Source organism: Hemicordylus capensis, chromosome 6 (assembly GCF_027244095.1).
Source record: "Hemicordylus capensis ecotype Gifberg chromosome 6, rHemCap1.1.pri, whole genome shotgun sequence".
NCBI lineage: Eukaryota > Metazoa > Chordata > Lepidosauria > Squamata > Cordylidae > Hemicordylus > Hemicordylus capensis.
The window spans coordinates 101,872,301-101,888,931 of NC_069662.1; the positions used below are offsets into that span (position 1 = coordinate 101,872,301).

The 16,631-nt window shown below is 41.7% G+C and overlaps 1 protein-coding gene and 1 long non-coding RNA gene across 3 annotated transcripts in view; one reads left to right on the forward strand and one right to left on the reverse strand.

Annotated features, from left to right (window-relative positions):
- Positions 1–16,631, reverse strand: part of LOC128331673 (collagen alpha-6(VI) chain-like) — an 80,566-nt gene that overhangs the window by 57,502 nt on the left and 6,433 nt on the right. For both annotated transcript variants that reach the window (XM_053265378.1, XM_053265379.1), the window contains exons 2-7: positions 15,480–15,575; positions 11,604–12,248; positions 9,851–10,465; positions 6,743–7,300; positions 3,217–3,774; positions 1,682–2,257 (exon numbers count right to left, since the gene is read on the reverse strand). In XM_053265378.1, coding sequence (XP_053121353.1) covers positions 1,682–2,257; positions 3,217–3,774; positions 6,743–7,300; positions 9,851–10,465; positions 11,604–12,248; positions 15,480–15,575 — 3,048 coding nt within the window. The remainder of the gene's footprint in view (positions 1–1,681; positions 2,258–3,216; positions 3,775–6,742; positions 7,301–9,850; positions 10,466–11,603; positions 12,249–15,479; positions 15,576–16,631) is intronic.
- LOC128331677 (uncharacterized) lies at positions 10,779–12,361 on the forward strand. The gene is made up of 2 exons (XR_008310397.1): positions 10,779–10,855; positions 11,869–12,361. It is a non-coding gene; the product is annotated as an uncharacterized LOC128331677 (long non-coding RNA).

Here is a 16,631-nt window from a genome sequence, read left to right on the forward strand (position 1 = left end):
TACAACGTTGATGGCTTTAGGATTGTGACTTTGCTATGGCAGTTCTGCCTGCTTTTTCTTGATACGGCATTATATGCAACACTTAGCATTGTGGAAATAGGACTAGTCCTTTTTCCCCAAGCATTTTTTTTTGGTAGGCCACTTTCTATATGTAATCTGCCCTCCATCAGTCCAGTGGAGGCATATATGTGCAGCTTATAGCTGTGCATGTGCATTTGTAGTATAGCAAAGGAATATTAAAGATTCTTTTGAATAAGAGCTCTTTATCTCTTCCCTTCACCCTTTGGCCTACCTCCAGTGCGACTAAAATGACCCAGTACCAAACTGAGTGAAAGAACAGACTGCTAGGAAGTAGTGATCTTTGGGCACCATTTTGCTGTTGCTCCCCTACCAGTTGCAGGGGAGCAACAGCAGGAGAGAGGGCATGCCCTCACCTCTTGTCTGTGGGCTCCCCAGAGGCATCTGGTGGGCCACTGTGTGACACAGGATGCTAGACTAGATAGGCCTTGGGCCTGATTCAGCAGGGCTATTCTTATATTCTTATGTTCTTCACGCATAGAGATTGTGGGTTGCTCCCAAAATTGAATTGGTCCCAATGGAAACTTCCCTTCTGAGGCTAATAGCAGTTTTGGAAGCTGTTGTCCCCGATTTTTCTGGGACCTCAATGCAAGAGGAAGGGATTAAATACCCACTTCCTGCCCATCACCGTGGCTACAATTTAGTTCTTATTGCATCTAATGGCTACTGAGAGCCAAGCTAGATGCTGCTATTAGCTTTGTGTTATTTTCCTCCGCATTTTTTACAATCAGAAGCAGCAGACTATTCTGAATAGAAGAGCAGGCAAGAATAATCTTCTTAACCCCTTCCCCATTATTTGCTCTCAGCTAAAGTCTGCTTTTTCACCGGTGGGACAAAAGATGTAAATGATTTTCATGTACTATCTCATGTGTGAGCCCTTTGGGGACAGGGTGGCATTTTATTTATTTATATCTATGTAAACTGCTTTGGGAACTTCTGTTGAAAAGTGGTTTATAAATATTCATCATATTTGTATTTGTCTGGTCCTAAGCTTTTTCAGGCAAACAGCTGGCAGACAAGAGCTCTTCATGCCATTTTGGTTATGAAGAATATAGAACAGTATGGTTAATGGGAAATTAATTAATAGTTAAAGTAAAAGACATATTATGGGATATTATTAGTTTGCACATATATATGGTAGGGTTATATTTTGGTATGTTTTCATTATTCTGTGAGTAGTTTTTACTTGCTGGGTTTCAAAAGGATTCACAAGCTTGTACTTCAGCTAAACAGATGTATCCTTAACTCTTATGGCTAGTAGAACTAAGTAAGGAAAGTAACCCTTCTTTAAAGTGCTTTTTCAAATAGCATAGTATGACATGACTGAGTTTGACAGCTCTAATGAAAAGCAGGAGAACATGGCTGTGGGTTGGACTACAATACAGTGATATTAGAAATTGATGTAGTGATATTTTGTGCCATTATTTTAAAAGAACAGCTTTATGATAGACAAAGAGAACTGGGAGCTTGTCTGGGAGAATTATTTCATTTCCCCAGAACTGGCAACTTTACCCACACCATAGATATTGTAGCAGATTGCTCTAATCCTAATATTGAAGAAGGGCATGAAGTCAACAGAACAGTGGATAAATAAATACTTTACCTGGATTTGATTTATTGCATGCATCATCTGATATTATTGTAGATAGATTTTTTAGCTCCTCAAATGTGTCCACAAAGTAATAGGCCTTATTTGGTCCTGCCATAGTCTGAAGTTCTTCAGTCTTTGCTCCTTTGATTCCAACAGCATAGATAACAATGCCGCGGGCTCTGAGTCTCTTTGACACTTCTTCAAGTTCTGGTGCATCATGGGAGTCACCATCAGTGAGGACTATAAGAATTTGCGGGACATTGCTGTGTATGCGGCTGCCATGCTGTGCAGTGAACAGAGCTTCTGTGTGTCTAAGAGCCTTGGCTGTGTATGTATTTCCACCTAGTTGTGTGTCCCTCTGGATAGCTTCAACAATAGCTGATTTTGTAGTGTAGGTATTAAGGTGGAATATAGTCTGTGGATCATCAGAATACTTCACAGCTCCAAATTGAACTTGGTCCTTGCCAATGGTAGATTTGTTCACCAAGCCAATCATGAAGTCCTTCATAAGACTATAGTCTCTATCGAATATGCTGCCAGAACTATCTATAATAAATACAACATCTAAATGTCCTATCCTTTTGCAGTCTGAAAAGCAAACAAGAAAAGAAGATATAAGCATTATTCATCAAATTGTTCATTATACACACACACACACACTCCAAAATAAAAGCGACAAAATTCTCATTAACACAATAGTATAGGTGGTTCCCCCCCCCCTGCTGTCTTTGTGTCTTCTAATTACTGGTTTTTATGGCCGAGCCTTACTGTGGTTGGTTTTATTGCCGCATTGTTACTGTTTTATTGTATTGTTTATTTGTTGTGATTTTAATATTATTGCAAGCTTTCATGAGTGTACGTTGTGAAAATTTATATATATAAATATATCTATCTATCTATATCTATCTATCTATTTGTATTGATCATCATGCTGCCAAAAAGAGTATTGTTTGCCTCTAGTCTATGATTCTCTGCCACTTACACCATAAGCATGATCACCTAAACCAGGGCTGCACAACCTTGGCCCTCAAGCTGTTGTTACAACTCTCCCATCATCCCCAACCACTGGCCATTGTGGCTGGGAGTAATGGGAGTTGTAGTCCAGCAACAGATGGAGGGCCAACGTTGTGCAGCCATGCCCTTAATGTCCTTCGTAACAATGCTAAATTTTACAGAAGTTCCTGACACTCTAAAATACCCAATTTCGGCAGAAGGCTGCATGTATTCTCCTTCCCACACGGCACATTCCCTAATAAGCCCTGCCAACAGATACAATAAAGGGCAAGTTCACATAGAGCGCCTCTTAGAGCACCTCTGGTCCGGTGGTACAATAATCCTACAAGAATGGCATAACCTTCCTGACAGTGAGATTTCAGTTTTCTTGTGGAATATAGTCCTTTTTGAGTACAGAATTGACAACGCCCTGATGGAAACATCTGTAAGACAGGAGAGCTTTCCAAGGGAACAGCATTCTCTCATTAAGCAGAAGCCTCCCATATCCATATCCCCACATACACAGGTACCCAAAAATAAGAGGCAGTACTAACCTTCATCAGGATTGCAGGTGCCAAAAATAATGTTGCTTTCTAGCTGCTTCAGAATATCAAAGTTTTCCACATAAAACACCCTTTCAGGTTTCCCACTTATCTCTTCTAGCTGTTGTTTATTGGCATTAAACACCCCAACTGAATAGATAATGATGCCGCTGTTTCTCAGGTTTTCAGCTGGACCTTTTACTTCATCTTGTGCTTCCCCATCGGTGATCAGGATAAGAATTTTGTGGACAGAAGGCCTTGCCCCCTTGTCAGTCTTGAAATAAGCAGAAACAAATTGCAATGCTCCTCCAGTGAGCGTGTAATCTCCTATGAGAGACATTCTCTCAATAGCCTCAATGATGTCCATTTTTGCTGAGTATCGGTCCAGTGGAAATTCTTCTTTGTTTGTGCCACTGAACTGGACAACGCCAATGCGCACTTGGTCTAAGCCAATGTTAGATTTGTTAACCAATCCACTCATGAAGGTCTTCATTTTGCCAAAGTTCTCAGAACCTATGCTACCAGAGCTGTCCACTAGGAACATGATGTCAGCTTTCATTACTTTACATGCTGCAGGAGGGGGAAGGGGAAACCATTGATCAGATGTTTCACTTTGAAGAAATGCACTCAAGTAAACCAGAAATCATTATAACTGTTTCAACAAAAGAAATGAAGTACCACATTTCATCAAGATGTGTCTTGTAAAACCTCAACCATTAGATACATTCTGAACTTTCACTCAGGCTGAAGTTATTGTTTCTTTAAATCTATTATTCACAACAGGGATGTAAAATCTAATCTATCTTAATTATCCCCTATTAAAGTGTGTACACTGATACAAACTGCATTGTCGCAAGTTATTTAAATACATGCTGTCATTCAGGCAATCTTTTAAAGATTATTTTGCAAACAAACGCTGAGCACAATCCAGTGAAAACCAAATCCTTTTGAAGTCCCATTGATTTCAATGGAAAAGAGAAGCATCTGCACGCCAATAGAAATCAATCGGATTTGAAAGTCTTAATATTGGCTGGAGTGTACTCAGGATTATTTACTCAGTGGATACCATTAATGAATAGCCTTAAAGTAATATCTGGGGGAATATATAACATATATCTATGTAATCAAGTAATATCTGTGTATGTGTGTGTCTATATGTTGTGTGAGTTACGTGTGTGTGTGTGTGTGTGATATCTATCTATCTATCTCTACAAATATTTATATACCACTCTTCAACCAAAGTTCACAAAGCGGTTTATGTAGAAAAATAAATAAGACATAAATAAAGTAGCCCCCTGTCCTCAAAGGGCTCACATCTAAAAAGGAACACAAGGCAGATACCAGCAACAACCACTGGAGGGATGCTGTGCTGGGGCTGGATAGGGCCAGTTGCTCTTGCCCTGCTAAATATAAGAGAATCACCACTTTAAAAGCTGTCTCTGCTCAATTACTGCTAACTATATACTTGAAGTATATATTCAAGTATATACATTTGATTATATATATAATCAAGTAATATCTGCATATATGTATGTGTGTAATCAAGTAATATCTGAATGAATGAATGAATGAGAATATATATATATATATATATATATATATATATATATATATATATATGAGGGAGAGAGAGGATTGATTAAAAAGCATTTCAAGCTATTGACAGCCATCATTTGCACCAGCGAACCCAACCTTTCCTGGAATCCCTTTCCTCGCCTCAGCTCTTCCACACCAATTTCATGGGCTTCTCTACAGAAAATGGATCTAGAATCTGTATCAATAAATGTATGTTTATATATGAAGCGTTAGTCTATATACTGCTTTAAAAACGTAAATGTATCTTCTGCACGGCATATACATGAAATAAGAACTTACAGTCATGTTACACAGGCACATGCAGTTAAAAAAAAAGACATGTATGCGTTCTTCGGGCATGAAGTGATGAAGTGGTGTACAAGTTCTCCACCATGTCCATGTACACCTGGGCAGGGGAAATATAATATCTGAAACAGCTCTGAATCCCACCCTCCGCTAGCCCTCTCACCTTCCTTTTTACCTGTTTCTTACAGTTTACGTATTACAACACACTTCCTGTTTCCAGTCTTGGCTGACATAACAATTTAAAACAGCTCACTTGTGGGGTGGGGGGTGGGGGCATTTGTAAGGCAGAATAAGTGGATGACTGGAGAAACATTGGAAGCTTCCTGATCCTGAATCAGACCATGGAACCATCTGGTCCAGTATTGTCTACACTGATTGGCATTGGCTGTCTGAAGTTTCAGGCAGAGTCTTTCCCTCAGCAATACCTGGAGAGGCATGAGATTGAAACTGGGACCTCCTGCATGCAAAGCAGATGCTCTGCCACTGAGCTATAGCCCCAAGTCTTAGCTCAGGGTTAAATATTCCTCTCTTGCCCACCAATTATTTACTGCAAATGCCCTCCTCACATCCACATTAATATTACTAGGGAAATACAGAGATGGGAACCCCATATTTCCATAATCGTGTTCTGTTCTTCCCCTGGGAATGGGCACCAAAATCATTAGATTTTAATGGAAAGAAAGAGGCTAGGTAGGCCCCACCTGAGTTCCACAACTAAGATGGCTTGGTGAGGTGCTGCCTCCATCCTCATTCCCCATGACATGGAGAGCATACCACAGAATCATTTTCCTCCTCTCCTCAGCCCTAGCACAACCATTTTCCTCTTCACACATCCCCAAAATCTGTCTCTTCTCCATACCAGCCCCACAGTATCATCCCTGTGGTGTGCAGAGAATACCATGGAACAATTTCCCTCCTCTCCCCACAGTCTCCCCACCATTCACCTGAATGGTAAAATAGGGGCATGCTGGCAGGTATGGGGATTATTATTATTATTTTTATTTTTACATTTATATCCCGCTTTTCCTCCACGGAGCCACGGTGTACTACATACTTGAGTTTCTCTTTCACAACAACATTGTGAAGTAGTTTAGGCTGAGAGAGAAGTGACTGGCCCAGAGTCACCCAGCTAGTATCATGGCTGAATGGGGATTTGAACTCAGGTCTCCCCGGTCCTAGTCCAGCACTCTAACCACTACACCATGGGTGAATGGGAAAATAGGGACATGTTGGCAAGTATGAGCTCCACCAATTTCCCCCAGTCTCTACTTACCTGGTGGTTGTGGTGGCACCTGCTGTTGCTTGTGCTGTTCCTGACCTGCCCATCTCCAAAATTCCCTGCCTTTTGAAAAGCCACCACAGCAAAGCATGTAACCTCACAAATGACCTCAGCAGCAGCACAAGTGGCTGCTGCCACCAGGTTGGATCGGATGGGGTGGGGTGGCTTGATGAGGTACATGGTGAATGAATGTGGCATGGGCGCAGCGCATTCCCCCAGTACTGCCACCTCCACTGATCTGCCACCTGAGGCAACTACCTCACTGACCCTCACTGGTGGTTGGCCCTGAGGCCAGCACCTGGATTTGCTTGACAGAGTTGACCCATCTGAAACTAAAGTTCTGTAGAATGATAGAAATAGTTGGGTTGTTTCTCTTACCTTCTGAGCATATGTCTCGAACAACATTATTTTTAATCACTTTCAAGGAATCAAACTGATGAACAAAGTAAACCCTTGACGGTGAATCTGTCATCTCAAGCAACTGTGCTTGGACTGCTTTTCCCACGCCAATGGCATATATGTCGACCTCGGCATTCCTCAGCTTCTTTGCAGGGATTGCAACATTGTCATGTGCCTCTCCATCCGTCATCACAATGAGATAGCAGGGCACTTTCTTGCCCCGTTGCTTTCTTGCCTTTTCAAACAATGGCTGCATGGCATTTAGAGCTCCTCCAGTATAAGTATCACCTGTTGATTGTTTGATATTATTAATGGCTTTCTCTAAATCATTTTTGTTAGGGTTTTCATCAAGTTCGAACTCTGTCTTTCTGCCTGTTGAATACTGTACAACTCCAAATCGAACAGCATCCGGTCCTACAGTAAAAAGCTCAATCACTCCCATCAGAAATGTTTTCATGTCTCTGAAATCATCCGGATGAATGCTTGAAGAACCATCAATGAGAAAATAAACATCAGCCTCTTCTGTCTCCTCACAGCCTACAGAAACAGAAATATTTTACATGGCAGTAGGCCTACTGAGTTCCAAACAATGCATAGGATTATTCAGATATACAGGTTGAGCACCAGTTATATGCAGACAGAGCTCATTTTCAAAAGCATCTGAATAGAATGTTAGTAATTACAGAACAAAGAGAGTTTGACATAAATATGTTGCTGAAAAGGAGTAATAAAACAAGGCAATCAAAGAAACTGTGAAAAGGACTGAAAGTTTTATCTGGCAATGGTTTGCAGATTTATTTTTATTTTATTTTATTATTTTAATTATATGCCCTCTGACTCCAAAGGCTCTAGGCAGTTCACAAAAATAAACACAATAAAGATAAAATAAATCAAACTGTTAAAACAACAATTTAAAACAAAAAACATTCAACCATTACTAAAAGCCTGGCTTTAAAAAAAGTGTCTTAGGGGCTCTTTTGAGGGCTGGTAAAGATATAACGTCTATATAGGGAGTGCATTCCACAGCCCACAGAAGGCCCTGCCAGATAGGCTGGCTGCATCCAGAGACAGACCTCTCTCGACCTTAATGTGCAGTTAGGATCATGCAGAAGAAGGTGCTCTCCCAGGTAACCCAGTCCTAAAAAGTGACCTGCAATATCATGCTTCTCCTCTCTGGAAAAATATGTGTTTGTACAGACTGCTTTATAAAATAAAACAGACTAGCTGGCACCCCTAGTCCCCCCACCCCTGCCGCTTTTTTGCTTGCCACCCCCAATGTATTCTTCCCAGCTGCCCCTCTTCTTCTCCCCCCGCCCGCAGCCGCTGCGTCCATCCACGTGCCTGCCAGGCCCACTTGCCATTCGCAGCCGCTCCGGCTACCCGCCTAGGCCCGCTCGCCGGTCACAGCTGCTGCAGCCACTCCGGGCCCACCTGCTGTTTGCGGACACCATTTGCAGTCAGCCATCTGCTGGGCACACTTGCTGGTCATGGCCGCTCCAGGGGGTGGTGAAAAAAGTAGTTTAAAGTGCTTAGGCATGGGTGTTAGTGCTGCCGCACACACACACCCCACCAGCGCAGCCCAAGTATGTGTTGGAGATGAACTTCCAGTGCATCGACCTTTTGCACCAACTGTCCTAATGACCACTAGGGGCATTGGGAGTAGAGACAGTGAGTCGGGGTCTCCCTATCTGTCCCTACTCTATGACCCCTGAACTGACTCTGCAGCACTTCCTGTGCTGAGTCACAATCCTTCCTTTCCTCTTAGAGAGCAGATGGAACAACATCTCTCTCTCTCCTTACCTATCCAGTATGTAGTCCTTTAGATTAGATATAGGTCTTTCCTATCTAAGTGTATTTAACCAATAAATATTTAGTGTTTAGTCATACAAGGATCTCCATGTGTTTTCTCTAAATAACTGCAATATCCAAACCATCCTCTGCTACCTACTCTGTAACTGGAGTGTGTGCTCATTCCTTAGTGCTCTGCTGTTTTACCTATTGTGGGTAAAAACCAACAAACTAACAGTATGCAGCAATCCCTGTTTATCAAGCCGCCCACACAGTGCAGTTCCAGTCTCCGTGCATGTGTGCAGGCCATTTGTGTGACCTCTGCACATGCATGGAGGCCATTTGTGTGGCTGAGCATTTTGTGTGGCCACACTGGTGACTGGCGGACTGCTGCATGCATGCTTCCTCGCCAGATTTCCCCTTACAAGTATATCTGCTCAAACCACCAAATCAGTCTGGTCAAATGGATTGGACTGGCCAATCGGTTCAACCTAATCAGTTCGGAAACATGTAATTTGGTTTGAATGTGATTTGAATTTGAACCAAATTGTGATTTTTGGTTCATGCACACCCCTAATGTTGATATGGATAGAGTTGAGGAAACACTGAGATTTCTCTTTTAGACAAGAATGACAGAGACATGACACTAGTTTCACTTAGTTGCTATGATGAACTGAAACAAGACGTTCTGGTAAGAACTAATTTCCTTTCCTTTCACTATAATCTTAATTGATAATTACCATCTTCACAAGTTAACCCACTTCCACCTCAAACATTCATGCATCTGCCATCTTGAATTGGGTTGTATGTCACCATCACAAACTATGCCATTGAGGTGTCCCTATATGTCCCTACAGCAGTACAAAGTTTGGTCCAATCAGGCAGTTCACAAGTTAGCCCACTTGCACTGAAACATTCAAGCATCCACCATTTTGAATTTGGTGGATGACATCATCACAAATGTTGAGGTGTCCCTATATGTCCCTACAACCGTATCCAATTTGTTTCATATTGGTCCCGGCATTGCGAAGTTGATAGGAACACAAACAATGCTGGGTGATCTCATAAACTTATTTTCCTTAGGGAAAGTAGGCTAAAAATATAGAGCTGATTGGCTGATTGAGTTGCCTGAACTTTTCTGGTTGTTAACAATGAAAGTAAATCTATATAAAATGAAGCAAATATTTATATACACACAGGCTGGAATTAGTCAGTCAGACTCAGTCTTTTAAAAAGATATCAAGGAGCCAAAATATTTAAACAGGGGCTATGCTAATGAGATTATATCCAACATTTCACCTGTTTTGAGCTTCTTTTTCCTTTCGGATTCGACATAGAGCGTGTGCTGTATTTGATTGAAGAGTTTCTTTTGGAAAATCTTCTCCTGTCTTGGCAATTCAGAAAATGTCTTTAGTTTTAAGACATTGCCTTCTGGTGGATATGATGCTATCTGAGATAATTGGGTGTAATTAGCCCCTTCAATGCCTATGGCAAAAACTGTCACACCAGCACGGCTAAGAGCAGCAGCTGCCTCATGTAAACTATCATCAGCTTGTCTGTGGGTGATTATGGTGGCTACTTGTTCAACTCCTTGAGTTCTTCTGCTTCCAGCACTTTTACCAAAAACTCTTGTCCTGGTAAAATTAATGGCAGCACCCAAATTAGCTTTTCCTTCTCTGGGGGGAAAGCTCTTAATTTTCTGCAGAAGAGCATATCTATCTGTTTCATTCTTCAGTAAAGATATTTCTTGAGGCTCAGTGCTGTATTTCACTAGAGCAATTCTTATACAGTCCTCATGCACATCAAGAGCATTTACTGTGTTTTTCAAGAATTCTGCAATATTTTTAGAGTTCTCAAGTGAAATACCCTCATCCACCACGAAAGCAACGTCTGCAATGGAATCGTTAAAACATTCTGCAGTTGGGAGGAAACATGACACAATATTAGAAAACTTTGGGGGTAATTTCTTGGATAAAGCTTTGCAAGTATCTAAACAATGCTCCACATTTGTAACTGTGCATCCACCTTATTTATTTATTATTTATAATACAATTTCTATACCTCCTTCCTACATTCAGAACAATACATTAAGTCAATAAAACCAACAATCAAAACCAAAAATATCTACATACTTAATTCTCTAAGCCAATAGGCTGAGAGAATGCATGGGGATGCGTGGAGATGCTTGATGGAACTCTCGTGAGATTCCATGAGCATTCCACCACTCTGCTTGGTAACGGCCAGAACGAGGGTGACGACTGAAGAGGAGGACAAGGGAAGAGAAGGACGGGGCTCCAGAAAATGGTGGGGAGGGAGCTGAGGAGGAGGACGGAGGGCCGGGATGGAGGAGGACGGGGACGGGCGGTGGGGCTTTGGAGGCTTTGGGGCTTTAGAGGGCAGAGGCAAGAAGAGGATGAGGTAAGAGGAGGACGGGGCTCCTGAAAATGGCGGGGAGGGAGCCGAGGAGGAGGATGGAGGGCCAGGATGGAGGAGGGACATTCAATGGGCATCTTGCTAGTGTTCATATAATGCAGGAGAAAGTGCTAATCAGGGCTTGATTTAGCATCCAGTTGGCACACAGCTGGACAAGAGGAAAATGATGAATTTTATCATGGGTAACTAGAATATCAAGGGGAGTGCAAAAGTACATGCATGAAATGTCATGGCATTTGTGTCTTACAAGGACATCTGATGATGTTACCTTCATAGTACAGGACACAACCACTCCGCAGCACCACAAAGGTAATTGTGAGAAAGGACTTTGAGTCATGAGCCTGCTTTTCACCATATCACTGAGTGTATGTATAAAGGAGATCAAATGCACTGAAACAACACTCTTGGCCTCTTAAAGTGGGGCCATGTGAGAATGTCCTAACTTGTTCATATTTGATTCATGATGGCTATACCAGGGCTGTGGCAATTGATCAACTGGCTGCTGTGGTAAAGATACAATCACAATCAAATACACAATAACCTGATGTGCAGATGTGAGTTATGAGGGGCCTTTTGGCCAACTCATCTACCCATATTCCTATGGCATGGCATTTCTTACCTTTTATGGATTCATTGCGTTGACTTACTGTTGGACTTAGTGTTGGACTTAGTGTTGGGCTTAGTGGAATAGGTGTTAAAGTGATAATGGAATCATCTCTTTGTATAGCATCATCAATGACTTGGGGCATACGTTGAGAAAATGCCACAAGATCCTTTGTTGTATTAAAACTATAGTAGAATGGGCCTGTAGCCACTGACTGCAGCTCCTGAGGAGATGCAGTCTGTGTTCCTAAAGCTATTATTTTTATCCCATCATCCTTCAGTCTTCTTGCGGGTCCTTCCACATCATCTTCTGATGCTCCTGAAGTTACAACCACCAAAATCTTGTTCCTGTCCCTTCTTGGAGTTTTGAAAAAAGTCTCATGGACCTTTTGTATGGCATTCCCAGTGTTTAAAGATCCACCCCTGAATAAAAATTGCTTCTTAAGATGGGTCAGCATGGGATTCTTTCCTCTGAACTTATGCAGCTGAAATTCAACATGCACATCATCACTGTATTGCACAAGTGCAACATGATATCTGTCTGGGCCTATTGGGAGACCATTAATCATCTTTTGAACAAAATTCTTCATAGCAGAGAATGCCTTTTTTCCAATTACATCAGAGCTATCAATCAAAAGTACAACATCTGCAGATCCGGAGGCTGCAAAAGCAGAAAACTAAAGTTAGTTCATATTAGTGCTTTACCAAAGATATTCCTATAAAAAATTGAAGACAAAAATAGCATAGACTATCATAAATTCTCTTTGATTTGTTTCTGGTTTAGAGTCACTTGTTTCTGTGGGGTCAGAGATACAGAAATATGCATTTATCATACAGCTTCCATCACACTTCCCCATGATGACACACCATTTTATGTAACTGGCAATTAAAACTGGTTTCTTCTGCATCTGAAATCACCCTTGATAATTTATACACACACCACTCATTACATACATACCGTTCATTAAAATAATCCCGAGGCGGTTTACAGTATAATTAAAATGCACAATTAGAAACAGTACACAAAAATACAAAATTAAATATAAAAATACATCTCTATTTTAAAAGTTTTAAAACATATATAAAACAGTAAAACCCAAAACAAAGTGCAGCAACATAAAAAAAAAACAGTTCTCTCAAATAAAAGACATTTTCTCATATAAAAGCCTGGGTGAAGAGCCCCGTTTTTACTGGTTTCCTAAAAACTGTAATGGAGACTGAGGAGTGGATGCCAGCCAGGAAAGCATTCCAAAGCCTGGGGGCAATGACTTAAAAGGCCCTGTCCCCCATGCTCGACAGCCGAGACGCCTTCACCATCAGCAAACAGAACAGAGCCTCCTCCAATTATCTTGTCAAGTGGGCAGAAACTCTTGGGATCAGGCAGACTTTCAGATATCCAGGGCCCAAACTGTTAAGAGCTTTAAAGGTCAAAACCAGCACCTTCAATTAGACCCAGAAACAAATTGCTAGCCAGTGGAACTCTTTCAGAATGGGTGTAATATGATCCCAACAGGCAGCTCCAGATAAAATCATTGCTGCTGCATTTTGCACAAGCTGTAGTATCTGAATATTCTTCAAGGGCAGCCCCATGTAGAGTACATTACAGTATTCCAGCCATGGCGTGACTAAGGCATGGATAACTGTGGCCGGATCTGCCTTCTCGAGAAAGGGGTGTAGCTGGCTCACTAGCTGAAGCTGTGAAAAGGCACTTCTGGCCACTGCCTCCACCTGAGCATCCAAAAGCAGAGCCAGGTCCAGCAGTACCCCCAAGCTGTGCACTTGTTCTTTCAAGGGGAGTGCAATCCCACCCAGAACTGGTTGAATCCCTTCATCCCGACTGGCTCTCTTACTGACCAAAAGCACCTCCATCTTGTTTGGATTTAGTCTCAGTCAGAGGCGTATCTAGGGAAAATAGCGCCCAGGGCAAACACTGAAATTGCGCCCCCCTGTCCAAGCATCTGACACCCATCTTTCAGATAACTTTACCATAATATCAGCTGAAAAATACAAGTCAGGCTCGTTAATCTTCTAATATTTCAAAAACGATTTAGCAGTGGACTTAGCCAGACCAAAAAATGCTGGAAAACTACAAATCTCAGTATGCTGGGGCTCATGAAATACCCAAATACTATGTGGAGATGTACTTGGAAAACTAAACAGAAGTGCCTGTCTAATTCTCTGCTATGCATTGTAGCATCACTATTGCATAAGTTTTAGAAATAAATGGAGAATTTGACTTTTCCCAGATACTCTGAAAATAATTAAAGGATATGCAGAGTAAACTGTGTCACTGCTTGGAATATATTCTAGTATTTCAGAAAGACAGTTAAAATGAGAGAGAGAGAGCAAGAAACTCCCTGTGGGCGTTAATATTAAGGATTTCACACTGAGTCAAAGACAAACTCACCATTAATAGCCATATTAGCAAGACATCACATTTAACTCACTTATCACAAGAAGCAAAGTAAGAGCAAATGAATACCATCCTAGCTCATAAGCATCAGCTCAGTATTCACAAGCCCTGATTCTCTGTACGTAGTGCCAATGTGAATATGTGTACAGTGTCTTATATTATATATATTTTAATTTTTTTACCTGTAGCCCCTTTGGGGGGCTTCCTAAAGGCTGGGGGGGGGGGTTTGCAAAGGTTCCCCCTCACCCTGCTGGCCTCTAGGGCCTTGCAGGTACCATTTGAGCATGTGCGGTGGCCATTTTAAAAAATAATCTTTTTTTAAAAATGGCTGCTGAAAACAAAATGGCCACCGTGCATGCTCAAATGGCCTCTGCAAGGCCTGGCATGACCTAGGGCCTCACAGAGGCCATTTGAGCATGCACGGTGGCCATTTTGGTTTTGGCAGCCATTTTTTATTTTTATTTTACAAAATGGCGCCCCCCTTTCAAGTGGCGCCCGGGGCATGTGCCCTGCCTGCCCTACCCTAGATATGCCCCTGGTCTTAGTTTACTAGCCCACATCCAGCCCATCACTAACTGCAGCCCCCAGTTTAGGACATCCCCTAGGATCTGGTGATAAGGAGAGATCGAGCTGAGTGTCATTTGCATATTGTTGACAACATAGACCAAGTCCTTGGATGACCTCTCCCAGCAGTTTCATGTAGATATTAAACAGCATGGGGAACAAAACTGAACTGTGTGGGACCCCACAGCCCAATGGCCAGAGAGCTGAGCAGTAGTCTCCTAGCACCACTTTTTGGACCCTCCCCACCAAGAAAGGACCAAAGCCACTCCAAAGCACTGCCTCCAATCCCCACACTTGAGATGCAGTCCAGGAGGATACCATGGTATCGAATGCCACTGAGTGGTCCTGTAGAACCAAACAGGGACGCACTCCCCCTGCCAAGCTCCCCGCATAGGTCATTCACTAGGGTGACCAAGGCAGTTTCAGTCCCATACCCAGGACGGAAGCCAGATTGAAAGAGATCTAGATAATCTGTGTCATCCAAGACCCTCTGCAGCTGAGATGCCACCACACGCTTTATCACCTTGCCCAAAATGGAAGGTTAGGAACAATCTGAAATTGTTCAGGTTGGAGGGGAGGGCTTTTTGAATAGTGGACTTACCACTGCCTCCTTGAGGCACGATGGCATCCTACCCTCTCAAAAGGAAGCATTGCTTATAGCCTCCAGACACCTGCCTGTACCCTCCGTTGAAGATAAGCTATGAATGAAAATAATAACTACAACTACAAAAATATTCATAGTCACAGTTGAAATCATCATCATCCCAAAATATCACTAATGTGCATGGCATTTTAGACACATTCACAAGTGTGTGTTCCAACAGAGCTTCCAAACTAAATTGTTGTCACATCCATGGAATTACTCATATTAATGTTATGATTAAAAAATAACTTGTATTAAGGATACTGAAATACCAGGATTCTGTGTTACAGAAGTCTGTGCTCCAAGAATAACGAGAAGCAAAGTCAGAAACATCTTCAGATTGTGAACAGATGATTCAAGACACAGATCTAGTAATACAAGAATAAAAATACATTACATGTTGCCAATATCACAACTTTTCAAACCATTCACATGAAATCCGTCCTCCAGTCTACAAATGGCTGAGGAAACCAGTGCTGAAAGTTAAATCCAATGGCTATCAGCATTTTGAACACACAGGAAGAGATATCACCAGTACTTATAAATGTATGTCTAAAATGAGGTCAGAGGCTAAAATGGCATTTAGCAGACAGGTCCTACTCTATGCCACAATGGAGAATTAATCAAAGGGACATTTAGACATCGAAGTATGCATGCCTGTTAAAGCTAAAGAGACAGCATAAGCAGGACCCAAAGAGCCACTTCCGGCAGTCTCAAGGGCATGGATTTGACCAGTGTTTTCCAGATATATATTTTTTCCTTTCAGCATCAGCTCCACTCCCCACCATTTATATCAGTTTTTCTTTTTTAACTTTCAAAAGCCATCTGCCCTATGGTATAGACCAGGAAACACAAGCCCTTCACCGTGCAGAACTAATTGTGCAGTTCTTTGGTCCCAACTATTATCTGGCATATTTTTAATCACTCCTTTTGTGCTTTTACTTTATGATATAATGGTGCAGAGGGAAGAAACAATAAATATATAAAAAACCAGTGGAGCGAGTACAGTTACATGGTATGTGCAACTACTTACCAGCACTTAGCTATAATTAAAAAATAGAATAAAAGACAAACACAATCAATTGGTCCATTTGGCTGATGAAAAGGATGAAGCTTTAGTATATGAGATCAGATACAACTTTCTGTCAAGGTTTAGTGCTTGTGAAATGATTGTGGACAGCTGGACCCAAGAGTGTATAGTAAAGTCACTGATTATATGGGAATATATTTTTAGCAGAATATAAACTATGGAGACCCTGGAACATGGTACCATTGCATCAAGGTTTAGTGCTTGTGAAATGATTGTGGACAGCTGGGACCCAAGAGTGTATAGTAAAGTCACTGATTATATGGGAATATATTTTTAGCGGAATATAAACTATGGAGACCCTGGAACATGGTACCATTGCATCTTTCCCACTCTT